At 31.8% G+C, this 23,204-nt stretch overlaps 1 protein-coding gene across 5 annotated transcripts; it reads left to right on the top strand.

The window, feature by feature from the left end:
* Window positions 1–11,388: 11,388 nt before the first annotated feature.
* Window positions 11,389–23,204, top strand: LOC7487129 (uncharacterized). 5 transcript variants are annotated; one of them, XM_024582843.2, is made up of 8 exons: window positions 11,389–11,933; window positions 12,685–14,208; window positions 17,019–18,827; window positions 19,111–20,199; window positions 21,054–21,158; window positions 21,558–21,647; window positions 22,090–22,200; window positions 22,277–23,204. In XM_024582843.2, exons 1-8 carry the CDS (start codon window positions 11,874–11,876, stop codon window positions 22,310–22,312), a joined length of 4,824 nt encoding a protein of 1,607 aa, XP_024438611.2. In that variant the 5' UTR covers window positions 11,389–11,873; the 3' UTR covers window positions 22,313–23,204. The 5 variants fall into 5 exon arrangements, with proteins under 5 accessions (XP_024438611.2, XP_024438612.2, XP_024438610.2 ...); XM_002317932.4 differs by having other exon boundaries at window positions 11,390–11,933; window positions 22,281–23,204; XM_024582844.2 differs by lacking the exon at window positions 21,558–21,647.

Below are 23,204 nucleotides of genomic sequence, written 5' to 3' on the forward strand. Positions count from 1 at the left end.
AAGAAGAGGCACACCATGACTCGTCATAAACCACAAACCTTTGAATAAAGCTTTGAAATATATTATATATCATATTCCAAACAAGAAAGATTTATTGCAAAAATTACATTCTACATTTGTATTTTTAAAATTTTATATGAAATCAGGTTTTTATCAAATAAAGATTCATCCAAAAGATCATTATAAAACTGCATTTACAGTTCTTTTTGGTCAATATGAATGAAATGTAATGCTATTTGGATTTAAAAATTCTTTCTCAGAATTTTCAAAGAATCATGAATTATATTTTTAATCCATATTCAAGATTTTGCATAATTTACATTGATGATGTTCTTATTTTTTCAAACTCTTTAGAACATTTTAAACATTTACAAACGTTCTTTTATCTTGCAAAGAAAAATGGATTAGTTGTTTTCAAAACTAAGAATTCTTTTTTCCAAACTCATATTCATTTTCTTTATCACTATATTTTCCAAGGCACAATCACACTTATAGAGAGATCTCTCACCTTTGCTAGTAAATTTCTTAACAAAATCCTTGATAAGAACTATAAGTAAAGATTTTTAAGGAGTCTTAACTTTGTCTTAGACTTCTATCAAAACATTAGCCATCTAGCAAAACCATTGCATGATAGGTTAAGAAAAAATAGTGTACCATGGTCTAATGAACATTCTAGCATTGTTAAAAAGATCAAGAAATAGGTATAATAAATCACTTGTTTACATATAGCCAATCCCCTAGCTCCCAAAATAGTTGAAATAGATGCTTTAGAGTTATGTTATGGTGGTATCCTTAAGCAAGTTCAAAATTTCAAAAAACATATTCTTCAATTTACATTTGCACATTGAAATGATTGTCAAAAGAATTATTCAACCATCAAAAAACAAATTCTTTTGATTTTCATGTGCGTTACAAAATTTCAAATTGATTTACTAAACCAAAATTTTCTTTTGTGTATTGATTACAAATCAGCTAAAGTGGTTTTACAAAAAGATGTTCAAAACATTGCATCAGAACAAATTTTTGCCTAATGACAAGCTATGCTTAGTATTTTTATTTTGATATAGAATTTATAAAAGGAGATACTAATTTTATACCTGATTTTTTCAAAACAGGTTCTGATGCCACCAAAATCTAGAGATAAGGGTAAAACACCATAACAAAAACTTGAATCTTCAAAACCCCCTATACCATTCAAAACTCCTTTCTTCAACAATTTCTTTTGCAAAACCAATCAAATCATGGATTGATATGGTTACCGAAGAAGAAGAAACAAATCATTCTTCTTAGGTACAAACATAGGTAGATTCTTTTTCAAATTCTTCATAACTACTTCTGGCTTTACAAACTATAAGCCATAAATCATTTAAGGAAGGTAACTCTTGTTGACCGATTTCCAAAACTAAAACAGGATCTTCCTCTTAAAAACCCTTGCTTTAATCTTTACAAAACTCTCAAATTGATTTATCTCAAAACAAAAAGATTTCAAAAGAAAAATCTGAATATATTACCAAAAAAAAATTTCCAAAATGTTTTGTCTATTGAAGATGGATATTTTCATCCTAATCCATCAATAGCACCTTTACAGATTTTTTCTTCATACTAGAATTTAAAACCATGGGATTTTACAAAACTAGCTTTATTATATGGAAGTCCTTGAAATAACAAGATCAGTCAAATTTAAAAACTTCAAACTTCAATAAAATCATCTTGAACCCACATCTTTTACTTGCATTATCCAAAAAATCCTTCACCTTTCTGACTAGAAACAAGCTTTTCACAAAGAAATTTCTTTTCTAGTAAGTTTCCAAGCGATACTACACAACCATTGTCGCTCCTACACCTATTAGGATTACCAAGCATGCTTTTAATACATTCCTTCTACAAAACTCCAAGGGTATTCATTCTTATCTATTCTACTTTAACAACTCCATGAACACTTCAAAATTACCAAACTGGTTTCGTCAATGGTGGGACTATTTTGGTGCTTTATATGACCTTCTTCAACCCCATCCTATGGTTGAATATGGTTACACCATCTTCAAACAAAATTACAAATCCACAGAAAGTGAAAAAATATTTCCACCACTTCTTCTTTTTTGCTCAAAATTCTTTGTTCCTTGGATCTGCTTAAGGTACTTTGATTACAATACTCAACATGGATCCCCTCATTCTTATAAGAAGATTTAAAGTCAAATGATAGGACTCTTTCGCAGCAGAATCCAAGACTTCCAAACCTGCAATCTTACAATGGTTAAAAGAAAATAAAAAAGATGGGATTAAGGACTTAAACCCTTAATCTAAGTTCTTAGCCCAAAAATCTCATGCTTCAACCCTTCTTGCTGCAACAAAATCCAAAGAAGAGTATTTTGAAATTATGAAGCAGCTCCTATAAAATGACTCCAAATCAAATGACTTCATTTCCTCTTCATCTTTAGAATCCATAATCAGCCTAGAAGATAAAAATGAAGATAATTGTTTTGGCATTCTCCCTTCTATACAAAAACCTTAGGCATTTCTGTACATATGTGTATGTTTGTGTAAAAAAAGAGTTTTTAAGGCCAAAAATATTTATGGCTCATTTTTAATTTTGTTATGTTTTTATTGGGCCTATCTTCACAGGCCTTTATGGTAGGTCCATCTCGGCCCGTCTTCTCCTAGCCTTTCATGCTCTCAGTCTAAAGATTTATATCGGCATAAGAAGACACATTCTCCTCCACTTGCAAATACAACAAAAAAAAATTTTAGTGCTGGAAGACAAGATAGACAGTTACATCATACAAACTTCCAAACGCAAAATAATTACAAGACTTTGTAAAATTTCAAATTTGCTATCATTTTTCCTATATATAGGTAGCTTTCTCTTTTGTTGAAGGCATGCAATTTTCTTTAGACAACTCTTAAGCAGAGAAAACCAATATCTTTAAGGGAAAAACCATCATTTTCTTTATCTTTGTATTACTTATATCCAAATCCATACCTTCTGTATTTGCTTTAATACAAGTTTAAGTAAGATTTCTTCCAATTTAAGGCTTTGTTTTCTTTTTTAGATATATCTTTGTTTTATATTCTTACATTTATAAGTATGTTCTGTGTTTGTTAGAGAATATTGTCATTCTTTTACATCTCATTCCACATTGTGCAAGGATTTTATAAAATGTTATTCGATAACAAGCGGAACATTTTCTGTAATTTTTCTATAATGATGAATCATTTTTTGATCACTCAAATATATTCATATTTTTTTTTTGTTATATTCAATATTTGCTCATTTGATACCTTTAATTAAAGCAATGTGTAATCAAGATCACAATATAGCAATCCCTATATAAAATAACTTAATTATCTCAAGTATAAGAACACTTCACAACTGCACATAAGTCTTTTCATAAATAAAAGTAACATTTTATATGAAATTCTTATACAAGTTAGTTTATTGAACTTATCGTTAAATAAGCATCTATATATTAGTTTCATGTGTCCCTTATAACTTGGCTTATAAGAATAATTGTTATCTTTTATAAAGAACGAAACATAATATGTATCGGTCTTAATAGCTGTAATTAATATCTAGTCTTAATGAAGCATTGACTTTAATGCAATAAGAACCCTCAATGTTATAACAACTTTATAATTTTATTTATAAAGAATTTTTGTTCTAAGAACTTTATTTTTAATCTAAATTCATTAATTAAACTTTTATATTCACACACACACACACACACACACACATATATAGTATTAGTGTTAAGTGAAACCAATCAATTGGTTGTAAGGTATGCACAATAACAGGACTAACTCTTAATTAACCTTCTTTTTTTTTTCCATAGGAATGAAGCTCAATGCTGACAAGAGGAGGATATCAAGGCCGGAAAAATTTTGATGTTCCCTACTTCATCTTCTTCAAAATTATTGTTGCCTTATTGTTTTTACTGGTTATTGATTGCAAAGGGAAAAGGTGACTAGGTCAATTTTCTATGCTATTGTCATTGATTTTTATTTTTATAGATAGAGAGGAGGAACATTAAGGGCATTATTGGTCATGATGGGGTCAGATTCGAATGATATAAAGAAGGTTTTAGGTTGGTAAAGAGAGAAAGAAGGGAGAAAATAAGAAGAAGAAAAGGAAAGAAAGGAAAAGGAAAAGAAAAATGGTGTGGGATTTTGTTTTTTTGAGAGAGTTACTTATTATTTTCTTTTAGAAAGAGGAAAGAATAATTTAAGGTTTTTGCACAAAAAAATGGCAGCCAATAACACCCAAAAGGTGTATTTATATGGTTTTTTTAAGGGATAATTCCATTATCGGTACATCAACTTTACACTTTTTTTCAATTGGGTTCATGGACTTTAGTTGTTAGCATTTGAGCATATCAAATTTTTTTAAAACTTCCAATTAAGTGCTCTCATCCAATTTTCTCATTAATTACTCTTTTTTCCACTTACATGTCCTTTAACCTTTTATTTCTTGCTAAATTAAGAATTGAAACTGGAAAAAGAAAAAACTCAAAAGCCATTTATTTAGTTCCATCCTGATAGGAAACATAGCATTTGCAAAAAGACACTAAAGGAAAGGAAATTGCAATTGATAGCCTCAAAGTGGAAATTCCCTTTCAACAAAAGTAGCTCTTCCAATATTAGGAAGAGATATAAAGTGAGGGCAAGTGGCTTGTGCATTAAATGCACAATGATGTCATTATCCCAATCCTGGAAAGAAACAGCTCTAACAACTTGAGCTTCATTTGAGTCAAATCTAAACAGCACATATCTCTAAAGCTCATCAACCCATCAGAGCTATATTAGAAAAAAAAAAGGAAAATGATTGTAATCTCCTTCTAAGAACGCTAAAGTCATCAATGAGTAAGGAACTATCGAATTTGACCAATTTGTGTCAAGTTCAATCAATTTCTACCAAGCCTGGCCAACCTCACACAACCAGCATCAAACACATGGCAATCTAGTCATCGATGTGTTAGGTATTGCGGTAGCTTTTGTGGTTATGATTTGAAAAAAATAAATTTATAAAAATCACTTTTAGTTGTGATTAATTTGATTAAAATATGTGTTTGATTAAAACTGTGATTGAAGTTGTTGTCTAGCAAAAAGTATGTCCAATGTGTTTGGTTAAAACTATGGTTGAAATTGATGTTGATAATAAAATGACTAAAAAGAATATGTAGTAATTTCTTATTTTGCAATTACATTTATATGCATTTGATTATTAATACATTGTAAAAACAACCATGTAAATTACAATGTTCATTTCATTATCTCATTAAACTTACTGCAGTCTCATCACAAACATAATCTATACACGAAGGAATATGTATTTCACTATAATATACTTGTTAATTATTACTTAACTACAAAAACAAGAGCAATTAAATTCATATACTTGTTTCATTCTACCTTATCATTTAATAAATTAAAAAATTGGTCTTTTCTATTTTTGTCAAGCATTGATATAGGACTGTTCAAATACAAACACTCCAAACATTTTAGATACGATTTGTAGCTTTTTTATTCATACAGTTGTTTCTTGAACTAAGAAAAATTTTGAAAGTTGTTTTGGTCTGTGTCTTTTCAATAATAAAAAAGAAGCATGTAAAAATAAAAAATACAAGATGAGTAGTTTGCTAAAAGCATGTAAAAATTACTTCACCAAAACCTAGGGTCAAACCTCATTTATTGGTGGATCCCATGAACAAAACCAGAGCTTCATTTTGTAACCAAACACCATACAATTGAGATTAGACAAAAATATAACAACTGCCACAAAAACAAATATTCATAAAAAGTCAAATCATCCACGTCACAAAAAGAGAAACATGAGACTACAAAGCCCCTTTAATGCATTTCAGTATATTAGTTATTATCTCTATCGATAAATTGTGAATAAATAATAATTCAATTAATATTCCATTTAGATTTTTTTTCCTCGTAAATGTTTTTGCATGATAATTAGATAAAAGGCCCCTTTTATGCATATTTTAATATAATAACCTTACACTATTTGTATTATGTTTCTTAAAACTAGTTGAGGTAACATGTATGTTTATATCTTTTTATTCTATTTTGTAAGCATTGTTACAAAACTAAACCTTAAAATTATAATTCTTTATTACAAATTTATTGAAATCAAACTAGGAAATAAATTTATGTGCTCCAATTATGATAAATTACATCAATGAATTTTCAAAATATAGAGGCACATGCACTATACGAGTTAGAGCGATATATTTTTGGGATGATATGAATATCAAAAATAATAATAATGAACTGCTTAGATAGTATTAGTTAGCTGCATGTGTGTTGTCATGATGAACTTTGTGACAATATATTAAACTCAGCAAAGCCCATAGGTCAACATGGTGACCCTTCAACCCGACTTCTACATCGTTTTAGCTTTTAAAGCAAACTCGGTGGGTGCTGACCCAGCATGGCCTAGTGAAATTGGTGGGTGTAGTCACAAATTGATTTACTCAATCAAAACTAATTTTTTTAAAAATAATAAAAAAACTATGTTGATTTAACACTTTTTGAAAACAAATTGAAATAGTGATGTTCTAAAATGAACTGAGTCAAATAGGTTAACTTGCCTATCGGGCATGGCTTTGGTTAGGTCTAATAATTTTGTGTTTTAGAATTCATTTTTTATTTAATTAAATATTTATTAAAAAAAGACATTTGTTGAAAAAATAATGAATAAATTGTTGAGCATAAAAGTATTTTTTTCTATTGAAATTGTCTTTTCTTATTCATGCAATTTTTTTACAATAAGATTTTTTTCATTATTACCAGCATAATTCATTGAAAAAAAAGGGCTTGGAAAAACTATAATGGGTTATTTTTTAATGCAAAACTAAATTTTCTTATTCATGTATTTTTTTATACTTTTGACAAAAACATGTTTTTTTTATGAGAAGTATTTGTTTTATACAAAAATTTATTATGATCATGAAAGCACCTTCAATTAAAAAAACTAAAAAGATCATAAATCTATCATTTCTTTGCAACTATACAAAAAAAATTAAGAACAATAAATTTAAAAAATATATATGAAAAAACTTACAATTAAAAATATAAATATTTTATTCTCTTTCAATATTAATAAGAAAATTATTTTAAGAATCCTACACATTAAGCTAATATATAATTACCAATAAAACAATTGATAATATCATCATAAAATATCTTAATTTTCTTAAAAAAAATGGCATAAGATTTTATCCAGAGCATTTGTTTTTAATAAAATGTAGCGATAATTAAAATAAAATTTTGTTAAAAATTTTAACTATTTGAAATAAGTAGGAAAAAACATATTTCAATCTAAACTTCATTTTCTTATTAATTCATATCTTGATTATTTTAACAAAAATATCTTTTTTTTAATTAAAATAAAGGTTTGTTAAAATTTTAAATCATTTGAATTAAGTTGAAAAAAATATATTTCTTAAATCTAAACTTCATTTTCTTATTAATGCATTTCTTGATTATTATTTATTTTATGAAAGCATGTTTTTTAATTGTAAGCATTATTTTTTAAACAAAAACCTATCATAATCTTAAAATCATTTTTTAAATAAAATATTAAAAGAATTGAAGTGAAAAAAACAATTCATAAATGTGATAAAATCATATAAAAATATATTAAAATTTTAAGAAATAGAAATTATATTTTCATTAATTATTCATGAGCAATTTGTTAATTGTTTTTACATATTAGATACATAATAATTGAAAAATAAATTGTCAAGATTCCAACAAAAACCTATAAAATATCTAAAAACCATCAAAATATTAAAGAAGAAAAAACCACAGAAAAAGGTGAAGCACCTGAGCCAAATATACAGGGCCCGCATGCATGGCTCAACAAAAAAAAGACTAGGTCTTCAAGGGCTTGTAAGGTTAGGCCCACGCCCTTGAACTCCTTTTTTTTTCTTTCTTTTTTTTTGTTCAGGGGATGAATAATATGTCATCTATCTTTTTATTTGAAAAATAATAAAGTAGATGATGCGTTGTTTGCTTATCCAGATTCCAACCATTAGAGAGGTAGTAAAAAAAATCTGACATGGTTTCTATGGACCCAAAAAATAAGGATGATAATGCGTACCTATGGTTTAGGTTTCTCTATATCCATATCATATCTATTATTCATCAGGTAAAAAAATTATATATTCATACATTATCCATCGAGTTTTGAGTATTTATATAGCTTTCAATTATCCAACTTTTATTTATTATTCAATAAATAAAATAAAAAAAGTGTGTGTGTGTTGTGTTAGGTTTGGGTCGGGTTTCGAATGAGAATTGACATACTTATTGGATAAGTTAAATATCAAGAAAAATCATCTATAAATTGGTTTATAAACATAAAATTAAATCAAAAAAATCTTCTTCAACCTCAATCTGCCTTTTTCGGCAAGATAAAGGCTAAAAAATATCTCAATGGAACTCTTCACATCAAATAGAACTTGTTGATACCAAGATCAACTTTTTTTTATTGTCAGAATATGATCAACTAAGAACTTTCTCTTTCCTTCGTTATTTTCCAGCAACTTTCTCTATATTCTCAACCTAAGAACTGAGAAATAAACAAAATAAAGTTTCAGACTAAAACTAAAATTCAAAAAAAAAAAAAGGACTATAAAAGAATCAAAAGAAAAATGGTGGACTAAAAAGTACTTTTCCACGTGAATTCAAGATTGGCCACATAGTTTTCTTTTGTTTTTCAGTTTGGTTTCCTTTCTTTTAATTATGTCTCTTTACTTAAAATTGAAATTATATCTCATTAAATTAGTCTCTAATCAAGTTTTTAATTGTGATAAAAACCTTGGAATTTGTAGAACACTCAATGATGAAAGATAACTAACTCATAAATCATCCTAAACAACTCATAAAAGGATATAATTGAAAAAACAATTGATGACTAAAATGAAAAAAAAAGAACTATTGTAATTCATGTGAAATGTGAGGGGAAACACAATTAAACACTCTATGGTGAAACTAGAAACTCTTTTAATTTTCTTTGTAATTTGTAATTGTGATGTAATATGGTTATGATATTTAATTTAAATCAAAATTTTATTATATCGTTGCTATTGTTAAAACTGAATTATGTCATCATGTTCTTTTTTATTATCAATAGGATTTCTTTTCATTGTTCAACTAAAGATATAATCATAATTAAACCAAGTTTATGACATTAATCTATGAGAGTAGAATCTATAAAATATCAAGTTTTCAATTAACCAATAATGGTGCAATATATAGTCTATTATAAACAACAAAAGAATATTATTGTTCACAATTCCTTAACCTCATTCTAAGATTCATTGCAAAATATCATCTATTTGAGTATTTATCATCTCCATAAAATATTCATTATGATTTTCTATTTGATATGTTTTCTAATACTATTATTGGCATTCTGGTTAAATGTGATTAAACTTGTTTTTAAATTTATGATAACTTTAAAAGTTCTTTAATTTTTATTGCTTGAAACATGCTTTTCATCTTAAATTGTGGGTAAAGGTTTGAGAAAAGCTATAAATTATAGTTTTTTTTTTAATTTATTTTTTTAAAATCACAACCATAAAAACTACCATAATACTAAACACACTAAACTTAGTTGCTAGTTTCATATTTTTTTTTGTAAATGAATATTGTCAAATTAAAAAATTAAAAAATATTTTGATAATAAATTTTATCAATTAAAGAAAAGGGAACAACATATGATTTCCAATTGAAAAAAATGTGCAATGCATAAAATAGGTAGCAGTAGATGTGGTTCCACACTACACCATAAGGCTCATTTTTTTTCGTAAAAAATAATGTTCAAGTGCCACAAGTACATTTTAAAGAAAGAAAATAAAATTATGACTTGGTTTGTGGACCCAACTAGATCAAATAAATTAATTTTATTTTAATTAGATGAAATGAATTAGAAAAAATAGCAAACAAACCAAAACTTTCTTGAAAAAAATGATCAAGATAATTTGGGAAAAAAACCACAAAGTTTTTTTTTATAAAGAAAAAAACCAATGTTGAACAATGAAATCGAAAAAAAAATAAGTATAAAAAAGAATGTCAATCCGTGCTAATAGTTCAAACTCATGACCTGAATCATTAGATTGAAATCATTATATATGGAAAACCTTTAAGCCCAATCCCCAATCGATTAAATATTAAAAGATAAAATCGAAAAAAAAATAATTATACAAAAAGATACAAAATAAAAAATAACAATTAAAAGAACAATGGTAAAAATTGAAATAAAAATAAATAGAGGACAAAATTGAAAAGAAAATTCACTTTAATAAAAAAAACTAGGGATCAAATTAGAAAAAAATAATATACCATGAATTTGGATTGAAGGATAATATTAAAAACAAATAAAAATTATACGAAAAGTTCAAGAAACAAAATTAGAAATAAAAAAAATAATGAAAAAATTGAAAAAAAATAAAATATCACAAATTGATATTGAACTTTTACAAAAAATTGAGAACAAAAATTAAAAATCAAAGTTAAAATATTAATAACTAAACGGACAACTTTGAAATTATAAAAGCCCAACATTTTTTTTGAGGGAATGAGATATAAAAGAGGGGAAAAAGGAAAGCTCCACCAATGATAATTCATCCCACCAACGCTACCCCACCCCGCCCCAGTAGGAAGAAGATGTCATGACAATTTCAACAACATAGTGGAATAATGTTTTTAACCGCTAGCAAACAATGCATGTGTCATTAGAAAACCGTAAACATTTCTCACACACTGGCACATCAACAACTTTTTTAATTGTATTAATATTTTATGTTTATTAAATGATTAAATTATCCTTGGCCAACTAAAAATAACAAAAAAAACTTGGTGAAAAGACAAAAAGCTCCTAAATGCAATAATTAAAAGTTTTGATTTTAAATGCATTTCATTTTAGTGTGTATACAAGTGAAAAGACTAAGAAGCTCTTGTATGATATAATTAAAATTTTTATTTTTAAAAAAATTAACAATTTAATTGTGCATCTAAAGTGAAAAAAAAATATATTTAACCCCTTTATCATTTTAATAACATCTAATTAACCAAGACCATTTTTTTTTTCTTAAGAAAGAAATGGTAATTATAATGGAGTGATAAATAGTAAGCTGAGTCTATATGTATATTAAATTTACTTTCCGTTTTAGCCTTTTTATTATTCCAACAAAATATTAAAAATAAATTATCGATTATATTATATATCTAGTTTTGTGCAATATAAAGAAAAAAAATAGACAACCAAAAAAACATATGCAACGCCACAGACTTTTGGCTAATTCTATTAATTTAATTTAATTTGTTTTTTAAATAAAGGTACATTTTAAATACAAAATAAAAAGCAAAGGACGTAGGGAAAGTCCCCATGAAACATGAAAGTCCGACTCGCTCTACTGTTCCCTCCTTCCTCTTCTTCCCTAACAAATATAAAAGAAAAAAAAAAAACCTAACCAAACTTCTTTTCTTTTGAGAATTTTACAATGCTAAAATCCCCACCTTTTCTTTCTATCAATTGCACTGCTATTGCATCCCCTGAGAAACCCACTTCAACAACCTCTTACCTTTTTGTTCTTCTTTCGTTTCATTAGTTTATATGAAATCATCAAATTCCAACCTTCTTATTTCATTTCTAAACTCAATTTTGTTCACTACCCATTTCGATTTTGATCCTCTTCTTCCTGTATTATTCATCAATTTTGCATTTTGTTGTACAAATTGAGAGAATTTTAGCACTCCTCTCTTTTGTAAATTCTGGGGTTTTCTTATGATGAATCTGAAAAGTGTTTGTTTGTTGTAGATTACTTTCTTTTTTGGTTTCAATTTGGTTAAAATTGGTAATGGAGAACACTGGAGAAGCAGTGGATGATCAGGGATCAGGATGGTTTCAAGTGAAAAAGGTGTTGTTTTTGTCATTCGTTAAGCATTCCCATTGTTTAGTTGATAAGGAAGCTAAAAAAGAAAAAAGAAAAAAGAATATTATGTTTTATGGATGCCTCTTTTCTATTAAGCTTCAGCTGGTTGGATATTTCAGCATAGATTTCTATCCACGCCATTGATCATGTATTTAGCTTTGCTAAGTGAGATTCATACATGTATTATTAGTTTCTTTGATCATAAACAAAATCTGAAGCTTGAATAATAGAAACATATAGAATATGCCATCTGCTATATATATATATATAATGTGCTTACTTGTGATCATCTCTTCAATTTGGTCAATGTGATAAGTTATGTGTTTCAAGGAATCTGTATACTCTATCAAGTGCTTGGGTTTATCAGACCTCAAATTGATCTCTTTTACTTTAGGGGTTCTCATTCCAGAGCGGCTGCATTTATGCTCTTGTTGAGTTTGTGAGCCTTGGGTATTTTATGTTTGTGCATTGAACCAGTACATAGCTCCCATCTTTATTCCTTTTTCTTCCAAGTTGTCACATCTTTCTTTTTTTTCATCGGGAACTGTTGTTTGAGATTGTTCCTTCTTTAACAAAGTTAATTAGGTTAGGTTTTTTTATAATGTTTCTAAATGGTTCACTTTCCTTAGGTGATAACATGATGTAGCCTTCTTGATGACTTTTCTAAGCAGCAGGCAGTTTGTTTATTTGCCCTTGACGTGCTCTAAGGTTTTGGTTTTCTGTACTTTTTCTCCAGAAGCATAGAAGCAGCTCAAAGTTTTCATTGCATAGCTCGGCTGCAGGATTTTCTGAAAAGAATGGTTCCAGTTGTCATATTACCCAACCATCATCGAGTGAAAAAAACAGGAATTTGTGTGGGAAGCATGTATCCCATCATTCAAAGGGAGGGCCAAATCATTCCATAAATGGTTGTGGCAACTCTGCGAACTCTTCTTCCGTGTCAAACCAAGATGAAAACAGGGTGTTCCTGCCCCATAAATTATTGGTTACACAACATGGGGAAGATAGTGGATGTTCCAAGTTGTCGCCAGTGTTGATTACCAATTCTAATGCCAAAGTTGGTGACACCCAGAAAATGTTATTGAAGGACAAGCCTGATGTTCCAAAGATCAAGTGGGGAGATCTAGAGGATGATTTATTGATTCTGCATGGTGAAAATAATTCTCAAGTGGTTAAAAAGTTTGTTGGTGAAGGAAATAATAATTTGGTGGATAGGATGCCAGAGAATAACTGTCATTTTGTTTCACATGTTTCTTCTTCTAGCAACCTTCAAGAAAACAGATTGGTGGCCTCATCAGTAAATGTAGATATTTCTCCTGATCAAACGTTTCCATTCACTAATAAAGAAGATTTACATGGAAAAAACAGTAAAGATGTTAGTGAAACTTCATCTCAAGACGTAGAGGTACCAAGTACAGATGGCAGAATGGTTGTTCCAAATTATCCACAAAATTGCAAGGAAAAAATCACTGAAAATTCTAAAACAACAGATGATGATTTTTCTTGTTCTACCCATCCATCTGGTGGAGACAGTGTGCGAGAGATGAAACTTAATGTTCCTGCTGGTGTGTCTGAGTTGCACGAGCTAAAGATTTCTGAATTAACAGTTATGAGTACGAATTCAACAATTATTCCATTGGACAGTGAGTTGCTTCTTACTGGAAGCGCTGCACCTGAAATTTCTGAATTACCAGTGGGAAATGGGAATTCAGGCACAGTGATGATTCCCCAGGACAGTGAGTTGCTTCCACCTGAAAAGACTAATCTTGAAATTTCTACTGAACCTGTTACAAATAGCCACTCAACCACTGCAGTTATCGCCAAGGATAATGAGTCACTTGCATCTGAGAAGTATGTACCTGAAATATCAGGAGAAGTTGCTGTTACTGCATCTGTTGATGACCCTCAGGGACCACCTGATGTGGCACTGCACAATGAGTTATTTAAAGTCCACAGAACTGGCTTCCTTGGAGAATGTGACACGGGTGAAAGCAAAGAAAGATTTAGGGAACGACTTTGGTGCTTTCTGTTTGAGAATCTCAACTGGGCTGTGGATGAACTCTATCTTCTTTGCGAGCTAGAATGTGATGTTGGACAGATGAAAGAGGCCATTCTTGTTCTTGAAGAAGCTGCATCCGATTTTAAAGAACTGACTAGACGAGTACAGGAGTTTGAGAATGTGAAAAGGTCTTCTCCTCAATCGATTGATGTAAAATGCTTGAAGTCTGAGCATCACAGGCCACATGCTATGTCATGGGAGGTAAATGCTTTCCTATTTGTCTTATGGAAATGCCATATTGATTGACGTAAAATTACTGTCACCAAACCATCAAAATTAATGTTAATCATTTACCTGAAAAGAAAAAAAATTGTTTGATCCAAAAAGATAAATAGTATATAAACCAAAATAAATGATTCAAAATAGAACTGATTTTCTAATTTCATTTCATTGTAATTCAAAGTTTCTTCCAAGGAAGTTATCAAGTTACAAACTCAGTTCTTATTATCAGTATTTTGTTGATTTAATTGGAGTATTAGTTTTTCTTTCCTGAGATGAAAGTTTCTAGAAATTCTTTGATGCAGGACAACTTGGTGAAGCAGAACAGCTTAAAGGGCTGTTTTGGATCTGACTTTTAGAGGCTGTTTATGGCTGTAGACATTGATGTGAACAGTAATTTTAGGAGATTTTAGGCTGAATCTTTTCTGGGTAATTGTTGTAGGGTTGATTAGGTATGTGTTAGAGGTTGTTTAGGGATTATTGATGAGTGTCTTATGGTAGATTGATAGGGTTCGTATACCGAAAATTGTATAAATTATTATAGTCACACTAATAAGGTTTCTAGGAGTCACACCTAGAGGATAAGGAAACCTAAGCTTCACCCCTAGGGTTCTTAGAAGTCACACGTAAGGGAGATTACATCACACAATCAAAAGCAAATTGCTGGAATTTTATTCATAAATTGCAATGAAAATATTGAAAGACTACATGCTTATTTGTAGAGCTTTAGCAGTCCAAACCCAACAAGGACTTAGATACCCTCAACTTCTGACCTAACTATTCCTATTTAGAATAAAAAACCTAAAATAAAATACTAATTGAAAATATAACCTAGACCTTGACTAATTTCCCTACAAAAGACATGAAGAAAACATATTGAGTTTCTTCCCTATGATGATTTTGTTTTTTTTTTTTTTAAAAAAGAATCGAGTATGAAAACATGAAGTTCCATAACACATGCATATAAATACGGTTATGCTTTGATGTGTATTATATTTGGAATATTGTTTTCGTTTCATGAGTGTTTTGGGGTTTTAATAATACCCTGTTTCAATTGAGAAGAAGTTTATTATGGATTTTATTTGTGTATTTGTCTGCATATGCACCCAAATGTAGATTCCCTACGTGCATCGGTCAGAAAATTTATTTTCTAGGTACCATCAGGGTCCTTTTGCTTGCATGCCTTTTAACTTGGATTTTTGGAAGACAAGAAAAATGGAATACAACTTTTAAAACCGAAACATGATGTCTTTGTTGTTTGTTTCCTTGGAGAAGGGAGTAAAATAACAAATTGAAATTAGCTAGTGATATAGGTTGAATGTTGGCTTTTGTTTTTACATTATTGGACATAACAATTAACAGAAAATTATTTGGTTTCTACTTGCAATCATTCACCTTGAGAAGGATAATGGACAATCAATGAAACGATGCAACTCCTTATTGCCCATTATTTCTTTTCTAAATTGGTGTTTGAAATTTACTCTGTATGGTGTCCAGGCTAGCTTGTTTTGTTTATGAGCCACCAAATGACATTTCTTCAAGTGAAGCAAAATTCTTGATTGTTGAATACATGACTGTGGCATGTGCATTGGCCATCTTGTTGCAATAAAACCTTCACTTTAATCTGATTTTGTGCGGGGATGGTCTATAACAGATGGGAATTCCTTTTATATCATCTAATCACTTATATTTAGGAATTTGTGTGCCCATGAACCTTGTTTGTGCTTTTTGGGTACTTTCAAGTAGGTGATTCGATGTGATAGTGATTATTATGTATCTGCTTGTATGTAGATGATAATTGTTCATTATCCTAAAATCATCCTATTTTTGTATCAGAACTTTTTCTTTTCTTTATGGTTTTGGCATGATTACAGAATGCATTGTGATATCGTGTGCACATCCTCTGACCAACTTGTTACAAACCATCTTCAGCTTAATTAGACTTTGTGTAGGGATATTTGCATAAATTACAATAATTCCCAGAGCTATTGTGAAATTACAGGCCCAAAAGCTTGGCAATTTTTCTGAAAGCATTAAGAACTATCACACAATTTCCCTCTATGTTCGAACTTATCGTTTAAACATTAGCTATTTTGGTTACTTTAATACTATAATTTCAATATTAGTTAATAATTTTGACTGTGTATTTTCCAGTGATTTTTTTTAATTAAATAATTTATCTATATTCAATGTATTTAAAGAAAAATCCATTAATTTCCCATCCTTATATATCGACCTAATGAATTATTTAATTTCTTAAACTCATTTGAAAGCAATCACTAGAACAATGGATTTTTTTGGGTTTTCCCCTTAAAAACTAAAATTTGGTGAAGTAACATTGAAATAATATCAATGTATTTAAAATAACTGGTGTATGGACAAAAACTGAATTCTAACTTAGTAAGGGCATTTTTGCTGTAAATTTGGCATTTTGGTTATAAAGGGTTTTTCTGTAAAATTATTGATCTTTTAGTTAGTGTTTGTAATTTCATGATATCTCAGGGGGTTATCATATCTGTAATTTCACAATATCTCAGGAGGGTATTGTAATTTACTCTTTATAATAAATTGAAATTCTTTTGATCATCTGGTTACTTATGTTTGGGAATTGTGCATCCATTTACTCTTTTTTATTTTTGTTTTGGGGTGCTTGGAAGTGGTTGATTCAAGGGATATTTTATTTCTAACACGGAACTTTTGAAGTGAATGATTATGTTTTCTTCTTAAATTATTATTATTATTATTATTATTATTATTATTGAAAATGGTTAGTAATTTCATTCTCATTGCAGGTTCGCAGAATGACAACTTCATCTCAGAGAGCTGAGATACTATCTTCATCTTTGGAGGCTTTTAAGAAAATTCAACAAGAAAGAGCTAACATGCTTGCAGCTAATAATGCAAAAATTATGGGGCTTGAATACTCCAATAGCCATGATGTATCTGTTGATCATCTCAATAAGTCTGCTGGGAAAAGTGATGTAATGCTCAGTGCCAAAGATTCAGTGATGAAGTCAAGGAAACAGAGTGGAGGTTCATATTCCACTCAAGGAAACCTGAATAATAAGAAGCAGAACATTGACTTAGGCAGGTTCAATAAAGTAAACTTTGTAAAAAATGTTAATGACGCTCCACGCAATGTATCTTCTTCCAGTGCCAATTCATCTATGCTACTTTTCAGGGATAACTCTGCCTCTGGTTTTGTGAAGGGCATACAAGAAACTGAAGCAGACATGCTGCTTCATAAGAAAGATAAAACATTTTCAGAAACTGCCATTGAGAAAAACCTTAAATCTGCAGAAAATACCACCAAGAAGCAGATTCCTCTTTCTGAGAAAGACAAGGAAAGGAGAAATTCAAGTTCAAGGAAATCAATGGATGCATGGAAAGAGAGGAGGAATTGGGAGGACATTCTCTCATCTCCTTTCTGTGTCTCTTCTCGCTTATCAAATTCACCAGGCATTAGCAGAAAAAGTGCTGAGCGCGCACGCATTTTGCATGCTAAACTAATGTCTCCTGATAAGAAGAAGAAAACTGCTTTTGATCTGAAAAGGGAAGCAGAAGAAAAACATGCACGGGCTATGAGGATCAGAAGTGAGCTGGAGAATGAAAGGGTTCAAAAGCTTCAGCGCACCTCAGAAAAACTAAATCGTGTAAATGAATGGCAGGCTGTACGCACTATGAAGTTACGAGAAGGAATGTATGCTCGCCACCAGCGTAGTGAATCTCGACATGAAGCTTTTCTAGCTCAAGTTGTGAGGAGAGCTGGTGATGAAAGCAGTAAGGTTAATGAGGTTCGTTTCATTACTTCCTTGAATGAAGAAAACAAGAAGCTTATGCTGCGTCAGAAACTTCACGATTCAGAGTTGAGGAGAGCTGAAAAGCTTCAAGTGATAAAAACTAAACAAAAAGAGGATATGGCTAGAGAGGAGGCTGTTTTAGAACGCAGAAAACTTATTGAAGCTGAGAAGTTACAGCGTCTTGCTGAAACACAGCGAAAAAAGGAAGAGGCACAAGTTAGAAGGGAAGAGGAACGCAAAGCATCAAATGCAGCACGTGAAGCAAGGGCAATCATTCAGCTTCGGAGGAGGGAGGAAAGAGCGAAAGCACAGCAAGAGGAAGCTGAGCTGCTGGCACAGAAATTAGCTGAGAGACTTAGTGAAAGTGAACAGCGTCGCAAATTTTACCTGGAGCAAATACGGGAGAGAGCTTCTATGGATTTCAGGGATCAATCTTCACCTTTAATGCGCCGATCAATGTATAAGGAGGGTCAAGGTCGAACAACACCAACCAATAGCAGTGAAGATTATCAAGTAAACAATGTTACAGGGGCAGGAAGTTCTACTCTTGCTGCAGGAAAAGCATTGTTGCAACATTCAATGAAACGGCGGATTAAAAAGATTCGGCAAAGACTTATGGCTCTCAGATATGAGTTCACCGAGCCTCTAGCTAGTTCTGAGAATACTAGCATTGGGTATAGAATGGCTGTGGGAACTGCCAGAGCAAAATTTGGGAGGTGGCTTCAAGAACTTCAAAGACTTCGGCAGGCAAGAAAAAAAGGTGCCGCAAGTATTGGTCTAATAACAGCTGAAATGATCAAGGTACTCATTTCCACTGTAGAGCAAGATGGTATTATGACATTTCAAACTTTGATCATTTATACTGCTGTACCATTGTGCTTGTATTTGCTAAAGGTGGTGGAAGTTACTGTACAGTAGGACATCAATTAAAAGTTGCTATCCTGATCAATTCCTACTGTAACATTTGTTTTGGTGGACATTGTTTAATGGCTGTTTCTTTTTTCCCTTTTCTGTTAGTGGGAAGTTTTGAGGGAATTTTTTCTGTTGAATTCTAATTTATTGCATACAATTTTTTATCAATCAGTTTGTGGAGGGTAAGGATCCTGAGCTGCAAGCTTCTCGACAAGCTGGTCTGCTTGATTTCATTGCTGCTGCTCTGCCTGCCTCTCATACATCAAATCCTGAAACTTGCCAGGTCACCATACACCTCCTGAAACTTTTGAGGGTGGTACTCTCAGCGCCTGCAAACAGGAGTTACTTTCTGTCACAGAATCTCTTACCCCCAATCATCCCCATGCTGTCTGCAGCCCTTGAGAATTATATAAAGATTGCTGCATCTTTAAATGTCCCTGGGAGCACCAACTTGCAATCAAGCAAAACATCAGTTGAAAATTTTGAATCAATCTCTGAAGTTCTCGATAACTTCTTGTGGACTGTTGGGACAGTTATTGGTCATGCAAGTTCCGATGAACAACAAGTCCAAATGCAAGATGGCTTGCTAGAGCTATTGATTGCATACCAAGTTATTCATCGACTGCGGGATCTTTTTGCACTTTATGACAGGCCACAGGTGGAAGGATCACCATTTCCTTCTTCTATTCTCTTGAGTATACATCTATTGGTGGCTCTAACATACAGACCTGGAACCAATAGTTCCATTAATTGGGAATCTTCTCCAGTCAAGACAGTGCTGAGATTTGAAAATCAAGAGGCCAAGCCCGTAGAAAATGCTGATTTTCAGTATTCCTCAGCAGTTGTGACTTCTGAAGATTATAGACCTACACTATTTGTACTAAATTGTAGCACAGTTGTATCACCTCCAAATGTGTCAGATGATATACACATAGATGAGTCCTGTAATATAAATGAAATTAAGGAGTCAGTATCCCTTAGCAAAGATGGTGAACAGAAGCCACATAGTTCTGTTGAGTTGAATATCGCCAACACAAACACAAGAGATGGTCAAGATGAAGCTCAGAAAAATCTGATTGAGGAGAAGGATGAGAAACAGTTTGTCAGTGATTGTGCAGAGCACAAGAATAATGTCATGTTGAACATGAAGGAACCGGTAGCTTTTCTCCTTTCTGCCATATCTGAAACTGGACTAGTCAGTCTTCCTTCTCTGTTGACAGCTGTGCTTCTTCAGGCAAACAACAGATTAACCTCGGAACAGGTAACTTGCTGTCAGCTACAAAAATATTTTTATGGCATATCCCCTCAGTTTTGCAGCGATCAATTGACTGCTCTGAGAATGTTAGTGTTTCTGCTCTTACGTTCATGTTTGTGACCAGAGCATTTTATATGTTATATCCCCTCAGTTTTCTGTTGTCTAAAATGCCCTCTAAGCTTTGGCCGGATGCATTCTAGCCATGTGTCATGGAGTTGATTGTTCATACCTTAGCATCAATATAGATATTTACCTCTTATCTTTATGATTTGTTATTGATGAACCCTGAGCATATTTCCAGAAGAGTTCCATCATTTGTTTGTGGATTAGTAAGAAACTCTAAGAAAAAACAATATGAGAACGCTTTTGGAATCAAGAGGCTTTAAGTTTAGAATCTGATCACAATGGAATGAGACTTTCCTTGTAAAATCAGATTTGAGAAGTGATTTTTAAGTATTTCCCTTCAGGCCTTGAGCCTTCAAAAAGAAGGGCTGTATATGACCAGAACTAGTTCTGTTTTGGAACTTGTTTATTGACTGGAACTTATGCATGTCAAGTTTCTTACACTAGATCATTGCTATGGTTCTACTAAAGAGAGATCCTGTGCACCAGGGAATTTGGAGTCAATTCTATCCTTCAGCATTTTTCATGAAGTATTTGCTCTCAAGATTCCAACCTCCACCTTCATACTTGCAACTTGGCAATGGCCCCTGCATCTGGTGGTTTATACTACCAGAATTCTTTTTTCTAATTAGTGTTCTGTTAAGGCTGATCTTGTAATAACGCTCACTGATTAAGCATTGTACAAATTACATATGTTCCATTGAACAAAAGTTTTGATATTCTTCTTTCTGTTTCAGGGCTCATATATCCTTCCATCTAATTTTGAAGAGGTGGCAACTGGGGTGCTGAAGGTTTTGAATAATTTGGCCCTTTTAGATATTGTATTCATGCAGAGAATGCTGGTAAGTTAGTTTCATTTTTCAACTGACAGATTAGATAGATGAATGGTGACTTCTCAAAGAAGCATTGATTCTTTAAATATCTAGACCAATTTGCAATGTGCATCTTTTTTGTTTTCTTTTTCATGGGATTGGAGGAAAATTGCTCGTGCCTATGGGTGTCATGGAATTATGTTTCCATGAATCGCAGCTTTAACTGTGTTTTAATGAATTTCATGTCTTGCCAGTTTTTCCTTCATAAATCCTTTTTGTTTTCCCCTTCTTTATTACTTTCCTTTTGATCTACTTGTTTTTTTTTTTCACACATGGCATCTTAATTACTTGACACTATGGGCAGGAGGTAGTTTGTCCCTTTTTTCCCACTAATCTAAAGCAGCACTATTTTCCGTTAATTCTTCACAGGCTAGGCCAGACCTGAAAATGGAATTTTTTCATTTGATGAGTTTTCTTCTTTCTCATTGCACCAGCAAATGGAAAGTAGCTAATGACCAGGTAATTTTATGCATGTCATTGTTTTTAATTCAGGAACATATACAGAAGATCTCCATGTTAGCTCGCAGCAATTTAAAATACAAGAGGGATGCAAAACCTGCTTAGTTTATAAACAAGAATCTGTCTGGAAAGCATGATGGTATCTGTATGAGCGACCAGCTTGGATATAAATATGAATCAGTGGTCGAGTGAAAGAATCCGAGAACATAAAAAATGGAATGTGTATTGTAGAATGAGAAGTGATCAATAATTGGTCTTTAAACAACATATTCTGAAGCAAATATTGTGAGATGAGCTGGGAGGGTGGATGTGTTGGGATAAAAAAGCATCAATCTCTAAATTTTTTCTGATTATTGTATGAATGTAGATGAAAATAATCAGTATTTGGGGACATTTTACAGTAAGCTAAATGCTTCTCTGCATTTTGTGCAATTTGTCTTAGGTTGGGTTTCTTCTGCTTGAATGCCTTTCGCTTCTTGGTTATTTTGCCTTGTTCCACTCTGAGAATCAAGCTGTTCTTCGATGGGGAAAAAGTCCCACCATACTTCACAAGGTCAGTGAAACTAATGAATATCTTGTTTTCTGTCAAGTTATTTGTGGATAAAATCTAATTGGCTAGCTGGAAGAAGACAGATATGCGATCTGCCATTTGTGTTCTTCAGTGACACCGAGCTGATACCAGTTTTGGCCGGCGCACTAGTTGCTGCCTGCTATGGGTGTGAACAGAACAAATGTGTGGTTCAGCAAGAATTGAGCATGGATATGCTAGTTTCGTTGTTACAATCTTGTAGAAATGTTTCGCCAGCAATGCGATCCAATCCAATTGTAGAAAATCTGCCAACAGAAGATGCAAATGAAAGTAATCAGCAGATTTCTGAACTTAAAAAATCATCTCAAGGGGACATTCTTCAAAGATCCAACCGGTACAATTCTAGAAGCATGCGGGTCTCGACGGGGAAAGCTGGTACTTTTGGAAACAGCATCAGAGGTGGCAAGATGAGAAGCCAGAGAGATGGCAAAACAACAAAAACTAGTGAAGAAATGGCTTTGAAACACAATCCAGTAGCTCCTCAAACTTCCATGATGCTGCATTGTAGATTCCCTAGCAGCTTCATGGACAGGGCAGAGCAATTTTTTACAGCAGGGATGACCAACGTGGCAGATGAAGTTTGATGAAACTATGGGAGCACTCTTGGTACTGGCATTTGTCATTGTCTTTGAAGCACCCGGTGATAAGTTATGAAGCGAAAACATACTTTTGTATCAGAAAATGTGGCTGGCAGAGCGGTCAGAAACCATAAAAAAAAAAAAAAAAAAAAAAACACACGATCAGCTGACCTGTGTCTTCTAGGGCATGAGTTGTTATCAGAGTATCCATCTGTTTCTAACAGAAGGCCGAGGCATGACAAAAGGCCAGATATATTTATTAATGTAAAATCACACTTTCATATATATAGTAGTTTCATCATAGAAGCTCCATGCCAAGTTTCGTGAGATGTATGAATCATAATAATTGATCTGCAATATCACTGGCCCACGGAACGTGTTGTTGTATCA

The sequence above is a fragment of the Populus trichocarpa genome, chromosome 12 (genome assembly GCF_000002775.5).
Source record: "Populus trichocarpa isolate Nisqually-1 chromosome 12, P.trichocarpa_v4.1, whole genome shotgun sequence".
NCBI classification, from domain to species: Eukaryota; Viridiplantae; Streptophyta; class Magnoliopsida; order Malpighiales; family Salicaceae; genus Populus; species Populus trichocarpa.